This window comes from Patiria miniata, unplaced genomic scaffold, assembly GCF_015706575.1.
Source record: "Patiria miniata isolate m_02_andy unplaced genomic scaffold, ASM1570657v1 HiC_scaffold_5, whole genome shotgun sequence".
Classification (NCBI taxonomy): domain Eukaryota; kingdom Metazoa; phylum Echinodermata; class Asteroidea; order Valvatida; family Asterinidae; genus Patiria; species Patiria miniata.
The window spans coordinates 28550645-28570806 of NW_024037072.1; the positions used below are offsets into that span (position 1 = coordinate 28550645).

At 39.8% G+C, this 20162-nt stretch overlaps 2 protein-coding genes across 2 annotated transcripts; one reads left to right on the plus strand and one right to left on the minus strand.

Moving 5' to 3' along the window:
* Window positions 1-856: 856 nt before the first annotated feature.
* On the minus strand, window positions 857-11863 carry LOC119741087 (ubiquinone biosynthesis monooxygenase COQ6, mitochondrial-like). The gene is made up of 11 exons (XM_038216757.1): window positions 11557-11863; window positions 9537-9807; window positions 7497-7640; window positions 6636-6868; window positions 5690-5777; window positions 4650-4753; window positions 4214-4276; window positions 3520-3627; window positions 2799-3001; window positions 1728-1843; window positions 857-1325 (listed from the first exon to the last, which is right to left on the minus strand). The coding sequence occupies exons 1-11, from the start codon at window positions 11764-11766 to the stop codon at window positions 1126-1128; spliced, it is 1740 nt and encodes a 579-aa protein (XP_038072685.1). The 5' UTR covers window positions 11767-11863; the 3' UTR covers window positions 857-1125.
* Window positions 11864-11939: 76 nt separating this feature from the next.
* Window positions 11940-19858, plus strand: LOC119741088 (COMM domain-containing protein 1-like). Its single transcript, XM_038216758.1, has 4 exons — window positions 11940-12213; window positions 14082-14237; window positions 17158-17289; window positions 18487-19858. The coding sequence occupies exons 1-4, from the start codon at window positions 12037-12039 to the stop codon at window positions 18586-18588; spliced, it is 567 nt and encodes a 188-aa protein (XP_038072686.1). The 5' UTR covers window positions 11940-12036; the 3' UTR covers window positions 18589-19858.
* The last annotated feature ends 304 nt before the right edge of the window (window positions 19859-20162 follow it).

Genomic DNA, 20162 nt, shown 5'->3' on the forward strand with positions numbered 1-20162 from the left:
ACATGACTAATGTGCTTCGGGTCGGGTCGGTTTTAAATAAAAAAAAAAATGAAACAGTTCGTAAATTCTTGCTGTGCAATGTTACTGCAGAGTTACTGTGCCTAGTAAGACCAACGGCAACCTACTGTGCGAATGTGCATGTGGTTTGCAGTCTATCACGCACAGTCTAAAACGTGTAAGCCCACCAGGTGGTAATGTTAACAATTTGAGTTTTCACCGTATTGTACGGTGTGATTCTTTACTGAGACGATTTCAATGCAGCGCGGTGTCACGTGGGTAAGTTTAGGCACGAAAAGCGGACACATTTGCCCAAGCCAGATTTTTGTTTTGTTTTTCTGGGCGGTTCGGTTTCGGGTAAGTTTTTGCTTGAATTTTTGTCTGATCAGTCAAGTTTAGATTGGTTTCATAATATTTCAGGTCCGTTTGGTCTTGTCAACCTGACCTGATGCACAACATTGGTCACTACCATACCATGTACAGTGCATAACCATGTCGATCCAGCACTGGGTGTTGGATCCGCGTTTTTCTCAGCTTTTGCTATCCATCACAGCTTTGAAGGCTTACCTACTACCTACTGTGTATGGTGCTATTTGATATTTGCCTACAACAATGGTGACGCTGACTTTCAGTTACCCGGATGTAGGCCAGGTCACTTGGGTCAGTGAGGGGAGACGTAATCTGCAACTGAGAGGCTCAATGTCATTTTCGGTTTGGAGCTATCGTGTGAAATTTATCTCATATGCTGTCGACTCTCATTATAAAGAGCACTTTTATAAAGAGGTTCTGTTTATAAAGAGCAAATTCTGAGGTCCCAAATCTCAGGTTCTCTTTGTGTTTCTTTGTTTCGCAACAATTTGGCTAGTCCCATCGACCTTGTTATAACGAGAGTCGACTGTATTCAGGAAGAGCTCAAGTTAAACTTGAATTACAGTTGGCCAATCCCTGTTGTTTGACAAAATCATGTACCACTGTACCGAAACCAGTTGCAGAGTATTGAGCATCACTAGGTCTCGGGCACAAGTAACTGTGGCAGGGCCAAGTTTATATCGTACATTTGCATATTTCTGCAAGTCCAGCATATTCTGATACTCAAAACAATTTTTATAATGTTATTTCCAGTTGTGACTATCTTCCAGTTGCCATGGTTATGATCTGTTGCTTCAATGGCACCATTGCATTTGTTGCCTGTAGTCCCAGGCTCCGTGCCAACACAGCTAAAGGATTGTCTGTTGAATAGAGGCGTTTCAAGCCGTCAATGACGGCAACAACAGGGATGACCGCACGCTGCCTGCTAGTCTCGTACTCCAGGAGATGTGACAGGCAGCCTGGAAGAGAGGTGGAAACAATTCAGTACTATTACAGCCTTTTTATATGGCCTTTTAAGATGAAATCATAGCCAAAGTAAGTGCATATTAACCTTAGCATAAAAACATGAAGGAAAAAAATTCAAATTTACTCTTTGTAAAAATTGTCAAAATCAGATGGAATCAAACAAATGTGCGCGTAAAAAAGACTTGAAGTACAGCTTGCACAGAGAGTTCAGATGCCTTTCCTGTTGGAATGTCCCTCCAAGTGGTCTTCCCTAACTTTCCCTTTCTTACCGATGAGGTACTTGTGCACAGAGCCCATTACTCCCTGTAGTGTAGGTTTATGGACATATCGATGCATAAATACAATGTAATACAATGTGCTATTTGGTTCAATTGAAGGAGGTTGTGCATACATACCAAGGTCTTTGCCCGTGCTAGCAGCTGAAACCAGCGAGTCTCTGAGACAAGCGACGTCACCAAAACCAAGATTGACACCCTGGCCAGCCATGGGATGCACCCTATGGGCTGCGTCACTGTTCAAAAACAAAAATATTTTGACTTAATTGAGATAAAATACAGTATATTGTACACGTAACCACATTTGTAATTCAGTCAATTACAAGTCGATCACTGATCAACTTCATAACAATGAATGGGAGATTTGCGGTAACACCATGTGAGTTGTGTGGTTCTGAGATGAGAAGAACAAGTTGGTTTAACTCAACGTTTCAAACAGGATGCTCTGTTTGTCAATCGTCATCACATTGTGTAACCGCAAACCTCCCATTCATTGATCATGTTCACCATGCAAACCCTTAAGTCTCATTTAACTTTATAACAAGTCCCATCACTAAAGTAACACAAGAGAAATGTCAGAGTAGTTGTCCATTTAAAGGTCTGTTGGTTGAAACAAATACCCTGAGTAGAGTGTAGACACTTTCCTTTGCATTGTTGGATTGAAAAGTGCAAAATCCTGTCATCGCAACTGCACGTGCACAAATAAAGATCCCGGGACACAAGTCATAACATGCAACACCGTTGATAGAGGTACCACGAACATGTCTAGTTTTGAAGTAAGGACAAGTTTTTGAGTACTTTGGACTGCACCATGCTTGGGATTAGTTCTCACTACTCTAAAGCATTCTTTGGTATTGTTCGGCCTCTGCTGCTTGTGACCCGACATGTGATTTGCTTTATGGTGTCTTGTGATTTAACTTGTGATGGACTTGTGCCTAACAATCATACACGAAGTAACCTTACTCATTTCAAAATAATTCACAAAGTTTGCCTTTGATCAAATAAGAATCTTTGTACAGGCTCGATTGTTTCATTAGCCTTTTTCAAGTGTGGCGGACAGAATAAGCAGAAACTATTTAAAAGTGGGTAAATTTGAGTCGATACAAAAAGCTTACCCACTGCAAAATGCCTCTAGCTATTGTGTCCGCCACACTTTTAGACTAATTTGTTGCAACCTACGAAACTGCTTACCCAATCAAAGCGATGCGCGGCTTGACATAGTGGGACGCATGGCCAAGAGACAGTGGGAACATAGCCCTACTGGCCGGTGAGATACTGGACACGCTGGGAGGTAGCTGCCTGACCCCTGACCCATCAGGCCTGACCAACGACAGGACGCTGTTCATAAACTGGCCTGCACTAGTGGCTATTTGGTCTTTACGGCTGTCGTCCCACTGGAAACAAAGGTCAAAGTTCATATTACTGGCTCTGCAAAAACCTCCCAACTCAACCAGACAATCGTTCAGTTACATTTGAAGCTCTTCATTTACTCATCTGGTACACAGATGAGGACCTGAATTTCTATAGGAACTAACTTCACTGACGAGAACGTTAATGAATATAAGCTGAAAGTTACAAAATAATTGAGTCCTATAAATATTTGTTATAATAAGTACAACTGAATCTATATTCCACTATGAAATCAACCACAATATTTACAAAAATATAATCAATCATTTTTGTTTATTATTTAAAAAAAAAATATTACAAATACTAATCAATGAGAAGTGACATTTTGAAATAATCTTGTCATCAATTCCAACAGCTGAAAGGTCTTACTCTTGTTCCAATCATTTAATGGAGTAATTTTAATATTTGTTTCTTCACTGTATTATGTAATTTGTTTTGTATTATGTGTAGAGTGGCCTCAATGGGTGCACTAATTAAAACAAAACGACATTGTGTTACTTACAAAAGCATCGTTCACTTCATCCACAAACTGCTCCTCATTCATATGCATGAGACTCTCTGCTTGACTGTGACTGGTGCTCCACACGAGTGAACTCATCTCATTGGTCAGCTGTGACAAGGTAACGCATAAAACGTAGTAACTTTGCAAATATCCATATTAAACCTTTACAAGGTGCACATAATTTTAGCCAAAGCTGGCATGCAATCACTGTACACTCACAAGGCCCCCCTTCAAATGCGAAAGCATCGGGCCATCTATTGTGCAAAGCTTCTGGCTAATGATGGATTTTTGCAATACATGTAGCTACATGTAGCTTTCACCATTAAATGGGGCCTCTATAATTGACCATACAATCGCCGTGTGAGAGTTAGTCTCAACCCTTAGACAACCCTATGGAATTTGTGTACGTTAAGTTTTGTTTGTCTCAGATTTTGCGCGTTCCGTGTCCTTTTGTAAATCATGTAATTGGACAATATTGCACAAGCTGCATTGACGCGATTCTACCGCGATAGGTTAATAGAAGGGATTGGTCTACACAAGAGAAAAATCAGAAACCATAAAGAGGTAGATATGACTGACCTACAGGTCATCTCTGAATCCTCCCATCCAACATCTCCACACTCCCACATTCGCTCTCAATCAATGTAACCACATGTACATGTATGTTGGGCTTGATTCCCAGTCAACTACTCACCGGTAACATTGCTATAGGTCCAGTAGGTAGGAATCTCTGCCACGCTACCACATTTTCTGTTGGCTGAATTGCAGATCAATATGTACATGAGTGAATGTGTCATTTTGTGACAAGTCATGTAGAGAATGTCATCAGATGACAGACTTGGATGAAACTTGGATGAAAAAAACAACAATTTGGTATCAAATCCAATGAGTATATGGTTTACCAACCTACTATGGTTTATTACCAACCTACATTGTTCAATGAGACAAGCGCCCATTGTCTCAGAATTGGCGGCAATTAATGTACTGGTGTTGATGGCTCAATGCAACAAGGTCCCAACGACTTTTACGCCTGATGCACTGTGTTGCATCTGACAAGGTTAGGTTTGAGGAATGATTCTGCAGGGACAATTACTAAGTTGTAAAATCATAATGTACATATCACATGCTACCTCTGACAGGCGGAGTGTAGCAACCACAGCTGACTGGTCGTACTGCCAATGTACATAGGGTATATCACACAGCCTTCTGATCACAGAGTTGGATCCATCTGCACCTACATGTAGAATGTGAACAAATAATCTATGAAAACGTTAAAGCACTAGATTCTGTACCAGCAAGAAACTATGCAAAAGCACCAAGAATTTTGGATTTAAAGTTTGTGTGAATCTGAGAAGTGGTCGACTGTGGTTGGCACAGACAGCAACAGACATTTTAAACAACTCCTGGCATCAGCTCATCATACATGTGGGTCATTCTATAAATGTAGGGTCCACTTTTTCCCTGTCTTTGTTACATCTGACATCTATGATTTTATAACTCTGATGCCTCTCTTAATGCAGACGTCCTCCAAGAGTGATTATTAATAGCAAGCAACTTACCTAACAAATAAAAAAATGTTCGAGGTCATTCTTAGTGACACATGAATGGCTATAATTACAAAGTACCAAGATATGGGACAGGAAAAATGTTGCACTCTAGTATCTGGACCCTAAATTTATGGAATGACACATACATACATGTATAGAAGTCACAAAGGGTCATTGCTACAACCCTAACCCCCTACTACTTCACTACCCTGCTAAATCCAACAGAGTCCGACGGGTACTCATGTGAGTTTCCTGCATAATCCAACACAGTCCCACACAATCCAACTTACCAAGTTGTTGGATACCTGAACATATCAAATGACTGGCAGACTCAATCCAACAGAATCCAACTGTGCCTTATTTTTCTATTTATTACTGCTGGATCCAACAGAGTCCAATTTGGCATTATTTACCAGTACCCAACAGAATCCGACGCTGAATGTTTTCAGTTGCCTGCTGGATCCAACATATTTTAACAGTAAAATATATACAAGGGGTTTACTGCTCAATCCAACATGATCCAGCGGGTTTTTCGAATAGTTGGATCCTGTTGGATTGAGCAGGGTTATAGGGCTAAATCAGTGGTGGGCACTCTGAGACCTGTTGGCCTGAATGAACCGTACCGATAAGAATCCGAGTCTTCAGGATCTTGCCACTTGCTAGTTCCACTTTCACCCAGCTCTCTTGATCCGATAAAGTCTGATCTGGCACCTAGTATTAAATTTAAAGAAAAATAAATAAAGCTGCCATTGACAAAAGTTATTTATAAAACCTGTATAAAGGTACAAATGTATGCAGTTAACCATACATGTAGTCAGGTTTATGACACGTTTAACACCATGAACACAAGGCATTCACAAGAAACAGGGATCAACACTGACTACAGCTTAAAGGGCCCATGCAATGCAATTTTTTTTTTTAAGTGCAATCCTTGAAAATGGACCTTTATTTCCCATTTAACCTTATTTTCCATTTTCGTTTTACCATTTTCAAGGGTATTCTGGTGCCTTTTTTTTTTTATGCTTGCGTAAATGTTCATATTCGTGAGCAAAACTGTGATGTCATTTCGGGCAGAAACCTCAATGTTACAGCTATTTGGGCACCAAAAGTTGATAGAATTTTTGATATTTTGCTGTAGTAAATTTCCGTTTCTCTGGCGATTCATTGTTGTGTCGGTACATGGCAGTATAAAGCCAATGAGCAAAACCTATCTCGCAAATGTTTTCAATGAGCTAATTTTGGGTTCACAATTTGAACCGAAAACCCCTAAACTGAACAGTGTCTTCCTGAAATGACATCACAGCAACAGCGCCCTCAGTTGTCTCAAACCCCGCTTTGTCTCCTTCTCCAGCTTTACCCCCCCCCCCCCCCTTGATAAATTTCTCTCTACACCAATGCTGTAGCTGTTACTTCAAAGGCTTGATTTTGTTCAAAGGGATATTCTGTTTATTCTATCGATTTTTCTGCTTAATTTGGAAAACCATGGCTCTTTTGACATGTTTGAGTGCTCCCTCTCAATCATTTTGTGTCAATAAAGAGCGTCTGAATGAATCTCGACATGTACTGTACCTTGATTTCTTTGACTGAGTTGTTGTACATCATCTTAACCCTGCTTCCCAATTTCTCTAGCTGTCTGCTCAGCGCATCCACCGTCACATCGTTCTCGACGATGAAGGCAAGATCCTGACCCGCCTCTGGCTCGCTTCTGAAGGAGATGGCAGCATCTGAGCAAGCATCCCAAACCTGCATGCTGCGTACGGGTTGTACCCTATGGATCACCATATGAGACCAGGCTCCAATGCCTGAAAGAAATGGTTAGACAGGCAGGGCTCGTAAATGTCAAGATTCGTAAATGTCAAGCAGACCAAACGAATCTACTTTATTTTAACACCAACGTAAGTCATAATTATCTGTTGTCATGATTATTTATTGTCATTGTTTTAAGTCGCAATTTTGCATTGATCTTATTGTGACTTCAGAAGCTACATAATGTTCTACACTGTCTTCTAATTTGTTGTTAATTTTGCAAATGACGGAAAAAGCAGTTGATCTCAAGGATAGACTCAGTCCAGTAAAAGTTTTGCGCAATCTCAATAAAGAATATTAAAATTTGATGTAAAACTTGGCAAGAAAGAGTAGAAGTGTTGAAATATTTGTCCATCTTGTGACTTCCTTCAGCTACATGTAGCAGCGTGTTTGATTGAATCTACATGTATTCAACCCATTGGCAACTGTATTACAATGTATTACATTGTATTTATTTACTGAAGAACCAATAAACCCATTGAGTGCTCTGGCGATTTCTGGCGCTACCAGAAGTAGGGAGTTATACAAGTATACAGGCAGTTTTGGAATCTACAGTGACTAATGGGTCAATTGCCTGTGAAAATAGCCTTGTGTGCCCTGCCTGTGTACATGTAAGTTTCTTACTTGATAGTAGATCCACAGAGCCTTGGCTGAGAGCGCATACTCTGTTGCTGTATTCACTGTCAGACAGATCCTCTGGTAATGGCTTTGGTTGGCTAGCTCCCTCCACCATCAAGATCTTGTATGGGTCTAGAGATGCCTCAAGCCCTGTCAGAGAAAATATCATTACATTTTGAAATGCCGAAGAACGTGAATCTATTTTTTTCCTTGGCAAATTATAGTGTGGGTGTCCTTCTCAGGACAAACATGTATGCTTTAACACAAAGAGCTCCAAAGGTTACAAAACTTAACAGGTTTGCCATCAGATGGAAGACCACAGAATCTCAACACTTCAATAAGGGCCTCAGATTTCAAATGAAAATTCATCTTTCTGGACATCTGTGGACATTGCTTAAGATCTGTCTTTTGACCTACCAAGTGTTGTTTCAACTCCAATGTCAATTGGGCAACCCTATATCTAGATGCACAGCACTTTGATTTACAGTTCCCGTCACATTATACGTAATTCTGAGGTCATGAATTTGTTGTTGGCAGTCCAACTTCATGCATGTATTATAATTTGTTCTTTGTCCTCCCTAGCCTACAATGTAATGTGCATGTACTTGCTGCCACAATTAGATCTCCGTCCCAAACTGTCCAAACTTAAGTTTTCCACCTGGAACACTAAAGTTTAAGTTGGGATGTACATGTAGTTAGGAATATTACCAGACTGGGACCTTGAGTGCAGAAAAAACATGCAAAACAAAATCAGTCCAACTTTACTCACTCTATCTTTAGCCAACAAAATTCTTCAAAAGACAAGGTCCTCGGTATTTTAAGTTTGAGGTCTCACTTTAATTTTTAACAGAGACTTTTCTTTCCTATTTTTGCATCTGAGAGTGAAGCCAAGTGATTTCAATTTGAAGCCTAAGACTAGACTGTTGCATGTCCAACTTTTTGAGAAGATGGACCCTTCAGTAGTCTGGTGGCACGACTATGGAAATGTATAGAAACAGAGACTGGGTACCAGATGCTTCTTTGACACAGTTGATTAGTGCAGTGCTAATGGGGTGTTGGACTGGTTGTTTCAGGTGCCAGTCTATGTACTTCTTAGCATGGAATTTGAGTCTTCCACACAGCCCCTCTGAAGATGAAGAACCTGCTGACTTCACACAAGGATCGGTGTGACCCAGAATGCAGACCAGGGGTGTACAAGATTACATGTCAATGTGGCAAAGTGTATATCGGCGAGACTGGCAGGGACCTCCCCACCAGACTCAATGAACAAATCTTCCATTGTCAAACACTCCCACACTGAGGACCACCAGATCAACTGCAGCCAAGCAGAACTACTCACTAGCATCGACCGCTGGTACCCCCAACGCATCAGAGAAGCCATCGAGATCATCAAGCATAACACTGTTCCCCAAGACATCGGTTTCTACATGAGCGACATCTGGCGCCCCATCCTCAAGTCCAAGTTGGATGGGTCTCCTATACCCTAGGACAACGTTCAGTTCTCGCCTATGGGTCACCTATACCCTGAGCTCCTTCCCCTTTGCCCCCTCACTGTGTACTGACACGCTCCAGTAATCATCCAGCATCCTTCAGTCAACTTGCATCCTTCTCAGCTTCACCGGTTTCGAGCTTCACCAGTTTGCATCCTTCTCACGCCTCACCACACCCATCCTTATAACATCGCATCATCGTTGGAATATCTCATCTCCTGACGACGGGCAGAGCATACTGTTCGAAACCACACATACTCACAAAAGAGATTTATTCACATGGTGCTACCGCAAACTTATCTTGTCTTACTTCTTACTTGTATTACATGGTTTTACTTCATAAATGTTTGGACGAACATACACAGTATTGAGAGTCCCAAATTCTCGGACTATGGTACAACAATAAAGATGGGTTCAGAAGTGACAATAGTGACGATTACACAAGAGATCACACATGAAGCATGACCTATGAGTAACATTATTCTTTACGAAGCCTTTCATATGTTTGTAACAAAAAACATGCTGTAAAACAAAGTTCAGTAAACAATCTCCTTACCCAATGCGCATGCCATAGCACGCCCAGTCATACCACCTCCCACAATGACAATATCGTAAAATGGCACCCTGGGCTCATTGTCTGATCTGGCGCCGACCTCCGCTCCTCCATCACTCGATTCTGAACCGCTGATGCCTTTACTGTTGCCATGACTACAAAGACTTCTTACAGAGGGTAGGGATGTCCTTGTGGCTGATGATGACAGGAAGTTGGAGTGTAGCCTGGTGGTATTGGTGGATTGTGCTGATGCAGAGTGCTGACGTACTTGTATCTAAGAAACACGCACACAAACAGATATCATCAATTTCCAAAATAATGCTTTAAAGTAAAGCTACTGCACCTGTTTTACTCTGAATGCATATGTTTACAACATTTCCAATATTAAACATAAAGCACAAGTCTATATCTTTTGTTTAATATCCATGATCTTCTGACCAAATACTTTGCAGATAATTTTAGGAAATATGAATATTTGATGTTCCCTGTCAAGTTCCGCCTATTTGTGCACACACATACGGAAACAGAAAATCAAGTAAAATTTTGATTTAAAAATAAAAAATTCCTATACGACAAGCATGGTATCTCATGCTTCAACACATTTTAAAGCAAATTAGGTTAAAGGGAATATACAACATTTGCAAACATCGAAAAATAAAACTACCAAGTTTTTGCGAAATACCTTAATAGGATGTTGGTAAATGACAGTCTAAAGCATCCTGTAAAATTATGGCACCTGGTATATTGTCATTTTCAAGAAAAGTGTTATTTTTGTATCAATTTCCAACGCTGATCGGCCGATCAGCGTTGGAAACAACTGGCTTTTTTTTTCAAATACTGGCCCCAATTGACCATCGCACTTGTTTACAATCGATTACAAACCTATGAACGGGTACGAGCCAGCTAGACTGGTTCCCTAACCTTACAATTCCCCAATGTATGTAAACTGCTCTGTTTCTTCTTATATGGAGTCAGGGAACCAGACTACAGGAAAATGATCGTTTTTCTTGGTTTTTATAGCATTTTCGAACCCAAAACCTCCAAAAAGTCAGTGTAACTATATTTGCTTTATATTTCCAACCCCCCAATTCCAACCATTTCTGAAAATTACAGCAAAAGCAAATGATGTATATTCCCTTTAAAGGGAATGTACATCATTGGCTTTTGCTGTAATTTTCAGAAATTAACTATTTGAGGGGTTAGTATAATAGATCAAATATTGTTTAACTGACATGTTTGAAGTTTTGTGTTCGAAAATGCTTGGAAAAAAAAAAAAAAAAACCATGTTTAAGTAGTCTGGTTCCCTGACTCCACTAAAGATAAAATGGATCAATTTATAGATGTCGGAAAATTGTAAGGTAAGGGAACCAGTACAGTCCAGCTGGCCTGCACCCGTTCAAGAACATGTAACCAATAGCAAACAAAATTTGGCTGAAAAAATTGTAAATTTGGAGCTGTAGTTGAAAAATAGTTAGGTTTTTCCAACAGTGGTCGGCCGACCATCGTTGGAAATGTATACAAAAATAGCATTTTCTTGAAAATGATTTGACACCAGGTGCCATAATTTTACAGGATGCTTTAGACTGTCATTTGCCAACATCCTAGTAAGGTATTTCGTAAAAACTTGGTAGTTTTATTTTTTGATGTTTGCAAATGTTGTATATTCCCTTTAATAAAAGTTGATAATCAATGCTCTTTAATCTTTATAAAAATTGTAACAACGGTGCTTGTCAAATTTGCACTTTTTGGGTTTTCCCGCAAACTCAAACTGCCAAACTGTATTTGCACTTTATTTTATTTTTATATAGGCCTATACTAGTAGTTTTGAGCAAAACATTCCCACTTCCACGTCCACTGTTCCAGGCCAACACCACACCCCCTTCCAACAATTCCTCACGTCAGGCCAGCTAACTCTTCATCATGGCCCTTGCTACACAACCATGACAACATGTACAAAATGTACAACTTCTTGAGAAGTTGAGTTACGAATGACACATTGACATTGTCAGAGAAAAGTGCTCACCGTACACAGCGACGTTAACGTAGCCTCATGATTGCACCTTACACCTCTCAGTAAGGCATTTAAAAGCAAGCCCACACGTTTACCGGCTGCAGTAGATAGTTGCATGACTACATCAGAGTTTAAGATTTTGTGGCACCTGAAATAATGGAGTAAAAAATCAAAAAATGAACCTGCCTTCGTTTGCAAATTGCCCTGCCTGGCCTGGGTCATGCAAGGTCGAGAAGACGGTCGGTCACGCTCGGTTAAAGATGACCTTTCACCTAACCTAACCTGGTGGTTATAGAATTCCAAAATCCTCGATTAAAAAACAAAATCGACTTGACTTTCTAAAGTATCGTGACACATTCAAAGCTGGAAAGGTGTCATAACAAAACCTCGAAATTCCCACTGACTATTTCAAGAAAATACTGCACTACCTTAACTAAACCGTTTGCAGGTTAACCTTTAACCTTCAACCTTTGATCACTGAATCCGATCAACATGGCGAGCGAAGAGGAGGAGTCGCGCACCGTTCTGGGGTTGTTGAATGGACTTGCGAAGCGCGAGTACTTCGGCAAAGATGAATTCACTGATGAATTCTTGAAAGAGGAACTGATGGCCAGTGCAACTGAAGAAGAATTTTCAGCCTTGCTATCAAAATGCAAGAGTCTGCTGAAGGTAAATTGTGTGATGCTATTGAGTATTGTATTGATTTATCATTTGTCAGTGCACGCGCTGCACCATCTGACCATGTCCATGATGAGTAGGCCAATGACTTAAGCTATAGCTGCATGACTGCACTTACGCCTATTTACTTTTGGGCTTGCTACACAAACCCCATGGAAAAATTCTGCCAACCGGACACCACTTTTTTCAATTAATTTTCTAGCGCCAAAAGTTACCTCTTTTATGGGTTATTCCCTCCACTTTCCCTCCTCTACTCTACTCTCACCCTCTCCTTTCCTTAATTTCTATTTATCAATCAGTCGCTCACTTCATCGAGATTCGAACCTCGGACGCTTGCTTTATACACGAGTCTCTTAACAGCTAGGCCGCGCACGATCGCTGTTGCAATGATCAATCTTTGGACGTATTTGAAGTACCATTGAAATAAACTAAATATTCATGAGAAAATAAATATTCATAATGACGTATTGCACTATCATTGGCCGGCTCATGCGACGTCTCATGCGACGTCATGGTTATCGATGTCATGCGTATAACGTACCGCTGTTCCAGAGACACTTCAATCAGTTTTGACCGGCTGCTTCAACTCAGATCTGCTCTACATGTGCATGCAAAATGTGCTCCAAAAACACATTTTTACCATTTTTTTTTCGCATGTCCACTCTTTCCTGGATTCCTCTTGGTTGAAATCACAAGGTAAGGTGAAAATTTGAATGTTTGGCGGCAGGTAAGTGGTGTCCGGTTGGCAGAATTTTTCCCACCCATCATTACAGTGGTTTTATTTGCATGCAAATGGTATACACCGATGGCAAACTCCCATAAAACTTTTAAAGATTGATGACTTCTAGACCAGATATCGCTCCATGTAATGTACATGTACATACAACGTGTACATGTACCAATGCCTTATGAAATTATTGTCTTCCTTCCTTCCATGGAGTGCAGTCCTCATAAGATGAGTATAGTCGCACTGTGGTGTGTGTGTGAATGCGTGCAGGTGCAGTATGTACAGATGTGCAGAGTAAAAAAGTGATGTATGTGGTTTACATCACTGATTGATCCCTTAGCGCAGACTTGAAGGCGTCAAGGGATGGAGATGCTGCAGGGTCCTTCTTAAGTGTGTTCTAGTCATGCCGTGTGCGAGGAAAGAAGGGGTTGGTATACGCTTGTGAGCTTGAGTATGGGCACTGGAAGTGAGACGCATGACCTCTGGTGGAAGTTGTGGATGGTACGAGGTACTGGGACCATTTGATGTCGATCAAGTCAAACCGAATGGGGTACATCATTTTCCAGCCCAGCTAAGTACCGTCTATCAGCTAGGGAACGCCAGTAGCACTGCTTGACCAGTCATAGTCGCCTGTCACAAATCTTGCTGAACTACGCTGAACTTGTTCCAGTTTTTTAATGTTACGTTGAGTGTGGGGGTTCCATGATGTTGATGCATATTCTACTATTGGTCTGACAAACATGGTGTAGCTACTTTCCTTGATCTTTCGGCTGCAATGACTGAGGTTGCGGCTCAAGAAGGCACGGGTAGAATTTGCCTTCTTGGTGTCTGTGTGAAATGAAGGTGATAAACATTCCCCCCCCCCTTTTGACACCCCGTTTGACACAAACAATTAGCCCACAAAATGCACTGTCAAGATACATTGTATAAGAATTGCAATTTTGAATGCATTGCTGCACAAAGCAGGTTTTGCTAATATAGATGAGTAGCCTTATTGGAGTTATAACCAAAAGTGCCAAAACCAGAGTGGGTTTTTTTTAACAGCGTTGAACTCAAAGAGAAATGGTGTAACATTGCGCATTGCACTTTGCCTATTAAGTATTTTAGAGTGGATTTTTTTCCTTCATAACAGAATATTGTATCTGGTAACATGGATGTGAATCAGCTAGAAGCTTTCCTGACATCGCAGACCAAGAAGAAAGGAGGTATAAACGGGGCCCAGGCAGCGGCATTCAGTAAATTCTGGCGGAGTAACAAGGCCAAAATTCATGACAGTATAGTTGCCAAGGTAACTACAGAAATCTTATTGACTGTTTACATGTATTTAGCTTTGAAAACGTTCATGATAATGCACCATGTGCAAGTGTTTCCAAGAAAGAATCTTGCACCATATGTACATGTACATTCTACAGGTGCAGAGAACAAAAAATACTGGCTTTTGTGAGTGTTTTCTAACCTTTATACTGCAAGCATACAAGTTTGCAGCAGAATAGCAACAACATCACGTTCATACCAGTGCAATAATGTGTACAAAATTGGCAGTCTATGCCAGAGTTGTGATAACACAGGACTAGATCTGCATGCTTCAAGTAAAGCCTGCCCTCATGCAAAGTATTGTTGGCTACTGACTTAAAAATGTGGTGCATTGTGCTTGTACATGATTGATGTCATAATCCTGTATGGCATTTCCATAGGCACATGTAGCTAAGTAGCATAAAGAAACTAACATTTTCAAGCTAATTACATATGTACGGTTGTAGCTCTCAAAATGATACATTTTGTACATGTTCAATGTATGTGGGTCATTCCATGAATTTGGGATCCATATTTTGTATGTCCCTGTTACATTTATTATTTTGTAATTCTTTATACAGTCCTTGCAATTCCACGATGACTGACATTACATTTTTTTTACTAATTTTGAATATCAAATCAGCTCTAATATCTAAACAGTTACAGCCAACTGAACCTTGTTTGGCATGGGGGTTACTAGGACCTGAATACACAATACAGTATTGAAACTTTGAAATTTCATGTTCAGCTTTTATGACAAGGGGGGTTGTTTACTGCCTTGACTGACATTGCAAAAAGTGACGCAACCCAAAAATGTCAAACATGTTTTTACAATTTCTCTTCGAGTTGAAAGTGCTACAGATCCAAAATCATATTAGCATATTAGCTGATAGGGTAACCAACACATTTAGTAAGATGGGCAACACTCTTCATGAATATTTTTTTAAAAAAATGAAAATTAACCTCCGTGACTGACATTACCGTGGCTGACATCACGCATTGGATTCATTACACTTGTTAATTGACAAATTAACACAAGAACAATACCTTTTCTGTCAACAAGAGAAGTGTCAGCTAACTGTTTATGCTATATTTTAAGGAATACATACAACTTTAAGATGTTTAAAGACTGGAACGTGCATTAAATGTCATAAAATAAAATATACAAAATACATACAAATGCAGTATGCGTGACTGACATTACACTTTAGTTCAATTGACAAAATCTTTAAATAAAAATTATTTTCCCACTTGATAACATTGTTGCACTACCCAGACCCTGTACTAAGAAAAAAATCAAGGGCAGATTTTAATTGCTATCCAGTATGCTTTTATCATGTTTATGGGAAAATTCATTGTTTGTTTTGTGACTGACATTACGCCAAGCCTAAGGGTTACTGTAATGACGCATCCTGCGTATTTAACATTAATTTCATATACATAATTTATTTTCCTAAAATAGAATCTGAGAGCTGTTTTTTTTACACACACAAAATTGAATATTATTAGATTAATGGAAGTTACTAAAAGAAATAACTTTTGTGTTCTAACCCATGATTTTTGGCATAAACAGAGTGTCAACCTCAAAGTGCTGTAACTTAGAAAATAATTGGCCTAGAACAATGGTTCAGTTATTTCTAGAAACTTCAGAATATACCCTATCAATTTTGGGAGAATATTTGAGAAAACAAATCTGTTTGAAATTTTGACCTTCATGTCACACTTGTGTGGAATTGCAGAAAGAATAGGCCTATTCAACATTTCAGAAATGGATGGATTTGGGGTTAGTATTTTATAGCAAATATGGTTAAGCTGACCTGTTTAATGTTTTGTGTTCATAGATGCTGGGAAAACAAAGAAAGAAAAAAATGCTTATCTTGTCTGGTTCCCTGACCCTACTTCAGATGAAACAGAGCAATTGTAGATACCTTTAATGTATTCTTCCTCCAAGAGTGATTATGTGACTGAAGTCATCACTTGAATGGCAAATTACAAAGTTCAGAGTTGACAGGGGACAGGAAATGTCACACTTTAGATCCTTAATTTATAGAATGAACCACATACATGTGCATGTTGGATCCCTTTCTATCCAGCCCATCCAAATAAATGGAGTAGAGTTTCATGTGCAAGTACATGTACATCAAGGCATGAATCTGGATAAACTGGCATGCAATGTGATTTTGGTTCCCTTAAAGGGAAAATACAACATTTGCAAACATCAAAAAATAAAACTACCAAATCATTTTGAAATACCTTGCTGGACTGTTAGTGAATGACAGTGTAAAGCATCCTGTAAAATCATGGCACCTGGTATACTGTCATTTTCAAGAAAAGTGGTATTTTTGTATCAATTTCCAACGCTGATCAGCCGATCTGCGTTGGACAAAACTGGCTTTTTTTCAAATACTGGCCCTAATTGACCATCGCACTTGTTTGCAATCGATTACAAACCTATGAACGGGTACGAGCCAGCTTCTGGTTCCCTGACCTTACAATTCCCCAATGTATGTAAACTGCTCTGTTTCTTCTTATATGGAGTCAGGGAACCAGACTACAGGAAAATGATTGTTTTTCTTGGTTTTTATAGCATTTTCGAACCCTAAACCTCTAAAAAGTCAGTGTAACTATATTTGCTATATATTTCCAACCCCCCAATTCCATCCATTTCTGAAAATTACAGCAAAAGCAAATGATGTATATTCCCTTTAAACTCATAATAGATAATGTGATCCCTACTTAATGATCATATGAAAAATCTTCCTCTAAAGATTTTACTGGCTTTTTCACACAAAAGGAATTGCTTTGTCCCCTTACGCAGTATGTATATTATCAGTAAGGCTTTGCATTTACAATGTACTTTTGATTTAGTGGACTACAATGTAGTAATATTTTGCTTGTCCTTTTACTTGCACCAGAGTATGTGGGGCAACGGTCTTCGTAGCATGAGTTGGCGGATCGACATCAAAAGCCAAGGCAGGCACATTGATCAAATCAATACGCCCACGGCTATTGTAGAGCTGCAACTCGCTGAAAATAACTCAGATAAGGTATGTTTTCAGTAAGTCTTAAGTATGTTTTCAGTGAGTCACGCAAATGAAAGTCAGAAGGTCACAGTAGTAATTAACATGACGACAACTCTAGATGAGTCAGAGTGAAAATCACTCTTATTTTTGACTGAAATACTTTGAAACAGAAATATTTCAGTCAAAAGTCCAGCGAAACCTTAATCTTTCATATACCAAGTTTTGGTCGTACAGAGTGAATTTCCAGTATCACTCGTTGGAGATAAGGGAAAAGTCACTTTGCCCTTTGTGTCATCCTAAAAAAAAAGAGTAGAATATCTAAAAACTTTCCTCATGAATGAAAATCGGATCACCTGTATCATATTATTTAATCATTGGTGGCCAGTTACCATATTATGCCTACTGCAGAGGTACTAGGTGTAAGTTAAGTCATTTCATATGGAAAGCTGATAAATCACTCTTCAGATTGCAGTCATACAAACAGTGTTAAGATTGATAATGTTTTCATACATGTGGTCTGTTTTTTTTTCTAACTTACTTTATATATACCCTGTCCATCCTACATATAAACTTAAAGGCTGTTTCACGATGCCTCAAATTTTCATTTTAATTTAGGAGAACCCACGTAAAGAAATCATTATTTAAAGAATGATGTATCTATGTGGAGCGCCGTATAGCCTCACAGTCTGGAGCATTGAACTCATGGTCTGCGGGTAATTCTGCAGGTTATGGGTTTGAGTTCAGCCTTAGTGGTTGTGGGGCATGTGCCGTTGGGCAAGGCACTTTGCCACGCATTGCTTCTCCCCACCCAGGAGTGAATGGGTACCTGTGAGGGCAGAGATGGTTATTGTAATTGACTTCAGGTCCTTTGCACTGGAATGGCAGCATCAAGCTGTATAGGCAGCATCAAGCTGTATACTCCCCAGGGAGCTGAGATTGTCTTTGGAATGTTTCATGGGCCCAATGAGCAGGGTAATAATCAGGCATGCAACTTTTCGTAGGATCCGCTGATTTCCTCGTTTTTGACTACTCATGAATGTAATTACAAATTGAAAAACACTGTACAAAGTCTTGTGAGGTTTGGAATTTCCTTGTTTTTTTTCCTTTAAATTCCCAGTTGCATGCCTGAATAATGATGTAGCACCAAAAATGGTGGATATGTACGCATTACAAGAAGCACGTTATTAAAATATTATTATTTGTTTTTTACCTTTTTTCTAGGAGGCAGAGGTGGTCCGGTTTGAGATGGATGAGGAGAAATTAGCCAAAATCACCCAGGATCTGGATATTATGGAGGCGCAAATTGCCGCCCACTGCCATTGAGCGTTTTCAAACAGTGCACAATATGTGCGTACATGCATTGTATTTGGTGTCCCTCTCCAGTTTTAATTGCCACACCTGTCAAGGTGCGACGTCCCAACAAGACTCGCTAGAGATTGAACTTGGACCATTTTGTATTCGCACCTGTCATTAATTAATCATGGTCGCACCCGGCAATTTTATGCGTGACTAGCAATAATGTGTACAATATCTGAAATGTCTTTCTGACTAATGTGTGCCCACTCGAAAAGTGCAAATATAATTAGTGCGGGCGGAGTGTTGCCACTGCCCAGAGAGGCTGGATTTGCTACAAGTACAATTTACTGGATGTGGTGGTTTTTGACTTGTGGCTTTTTTGTATCAAACGGGCACATGCACAGCTGTCATGGCTGTAAGACAGAAGCGTGCATTGGTGCATCCTGTATAACATTGAATTGAATTATTGATCAGTGATCAGCCTTAGCCCTCAGCAAAGATGCAGACTGAACTATTCATATTTCAACTTATTAAAATTGATTATTTGGTGTACGTGTACACGAGAAGTAGTATATCCGAACTGGCATGTTTACATTTAGGCTTCATTGATTTTGTTATTAAGTGAATTTTGTAAATAATGTAAAAGTTGTAACACCATTTTGGTGGTCGGTGTATTCAGATTCAATTATTGAAATTATTGAAGAATTTAACAATTTATACCATTCATCGGGTTTTGAATTCAAAATAAATTAATTATGTCGATACTCTTTGCACAAGAGGACAGCCAATATTATGCTGCTACTTTTCCAATGAAGTATTTTATTGAAGAGCGCGGGTAAATGAGTTGCAGGTTTGTCCATTTCGTGGAATCGTGGTTCATGTTTTCATATTGCTTTATTGGTACTTGTTAGTAACAATATTTTTTCATAACGGACAATACAATGGAGTCTCATGATGTGTGTTGTCACTGCTGTGCGTCACAGTTATACGGGGTGCATGGTCTCCACTTGAGAAATTTATAAAGAACTAAATACGAAATCTAAAACCACTTTGTCCGTTTATTGAATTCTACAATGGTGTCCTCATCAGCGATGTTGATTTTCTCATCACGCGATGTTGGTTGACGCTTGTCGTTTTTGTTTCTTTTGTGCGCCGTTGCTGTTCACTATACTCGAATGAAAGGGGAGTTGGAATAGGGCACGTGTAAATCGTAATAAAAGTGTCAAGTGAGTTAATTCATTATTCTTTCTGATTGATCGATCCGTCGATCTTGAAGAATAGAAGAAAGTGCATCAAAGAATGTGTCAACGCGTGTCATGATCCTTAACGGTCTGTCATGTGGATGATCAGGGGTGGATCTAGCTTTCACTGAGGAAACGGGGGAAGGGGGGGGGGGTGGGTTGATATGAAGGGGGGTTTGAGTGAAGGCGTGCCAAAAGCACGCGGGGGACCGGGGACATTCTCGGGGGGGGGGGGGGAGTGTTGCAATTAATCCCCCACCCTGAGCCCCCTCCAGATTATCTACTGGGATTCTGGGCCTTGATCTTGGAAAGCCTCTGTTATTTAGAATTCAATAGTCTTGACAAAGTTGACCTCAAATC

Excerpts from the sequence above, each read along its gene's own strand:
- LOC119741087 (XM_038216757.1), bottom strand. The coding sequence starts at position 11,766 with ATGACCCAGGCCAGGCAGGGCAATTTGCAAACGAAGGCAGGTTCATTT. Across the intron at positions 9,808-11,556 it reads CGTTAACGTCGCTGTGTACG|ATACAAGTACGTCAGCACTC; the intron begins GTGAGCACTTTT and ends CGTGTTTCTTAG. Across the intron at positions 1,326-1,727 it reads TAGCACGGGCAAAGACCTTG|GCTGCCTGTCACATCTCCTG; the intron begins GTATGTATGCAC and ends CCTCTCTTCCAG.
- LOC119741088 (XM_038216758.1), top strand. The coding sequence starts at position 12,037 with ATGGCGAGCGAAGAGGAGGAGTCGCGCACCGTTCTGGGGTTGTTGAAT. Across the intron at positions 12,214-14,081 it reads AATGCAAGAGTCTGCTGAAG|AATATTGTATCTGGTAACAT; the intron begins GTAAATTGTGTG and ends CCTTCATAACAG. Across the intron at positions 14,238-17,157 it reads ATGACAGTATAGTTGCCAAG|AGTATGTGGGGCAACGGTCT; the intron begins GTAACTACAGAA and ends TACTTGCACCAG.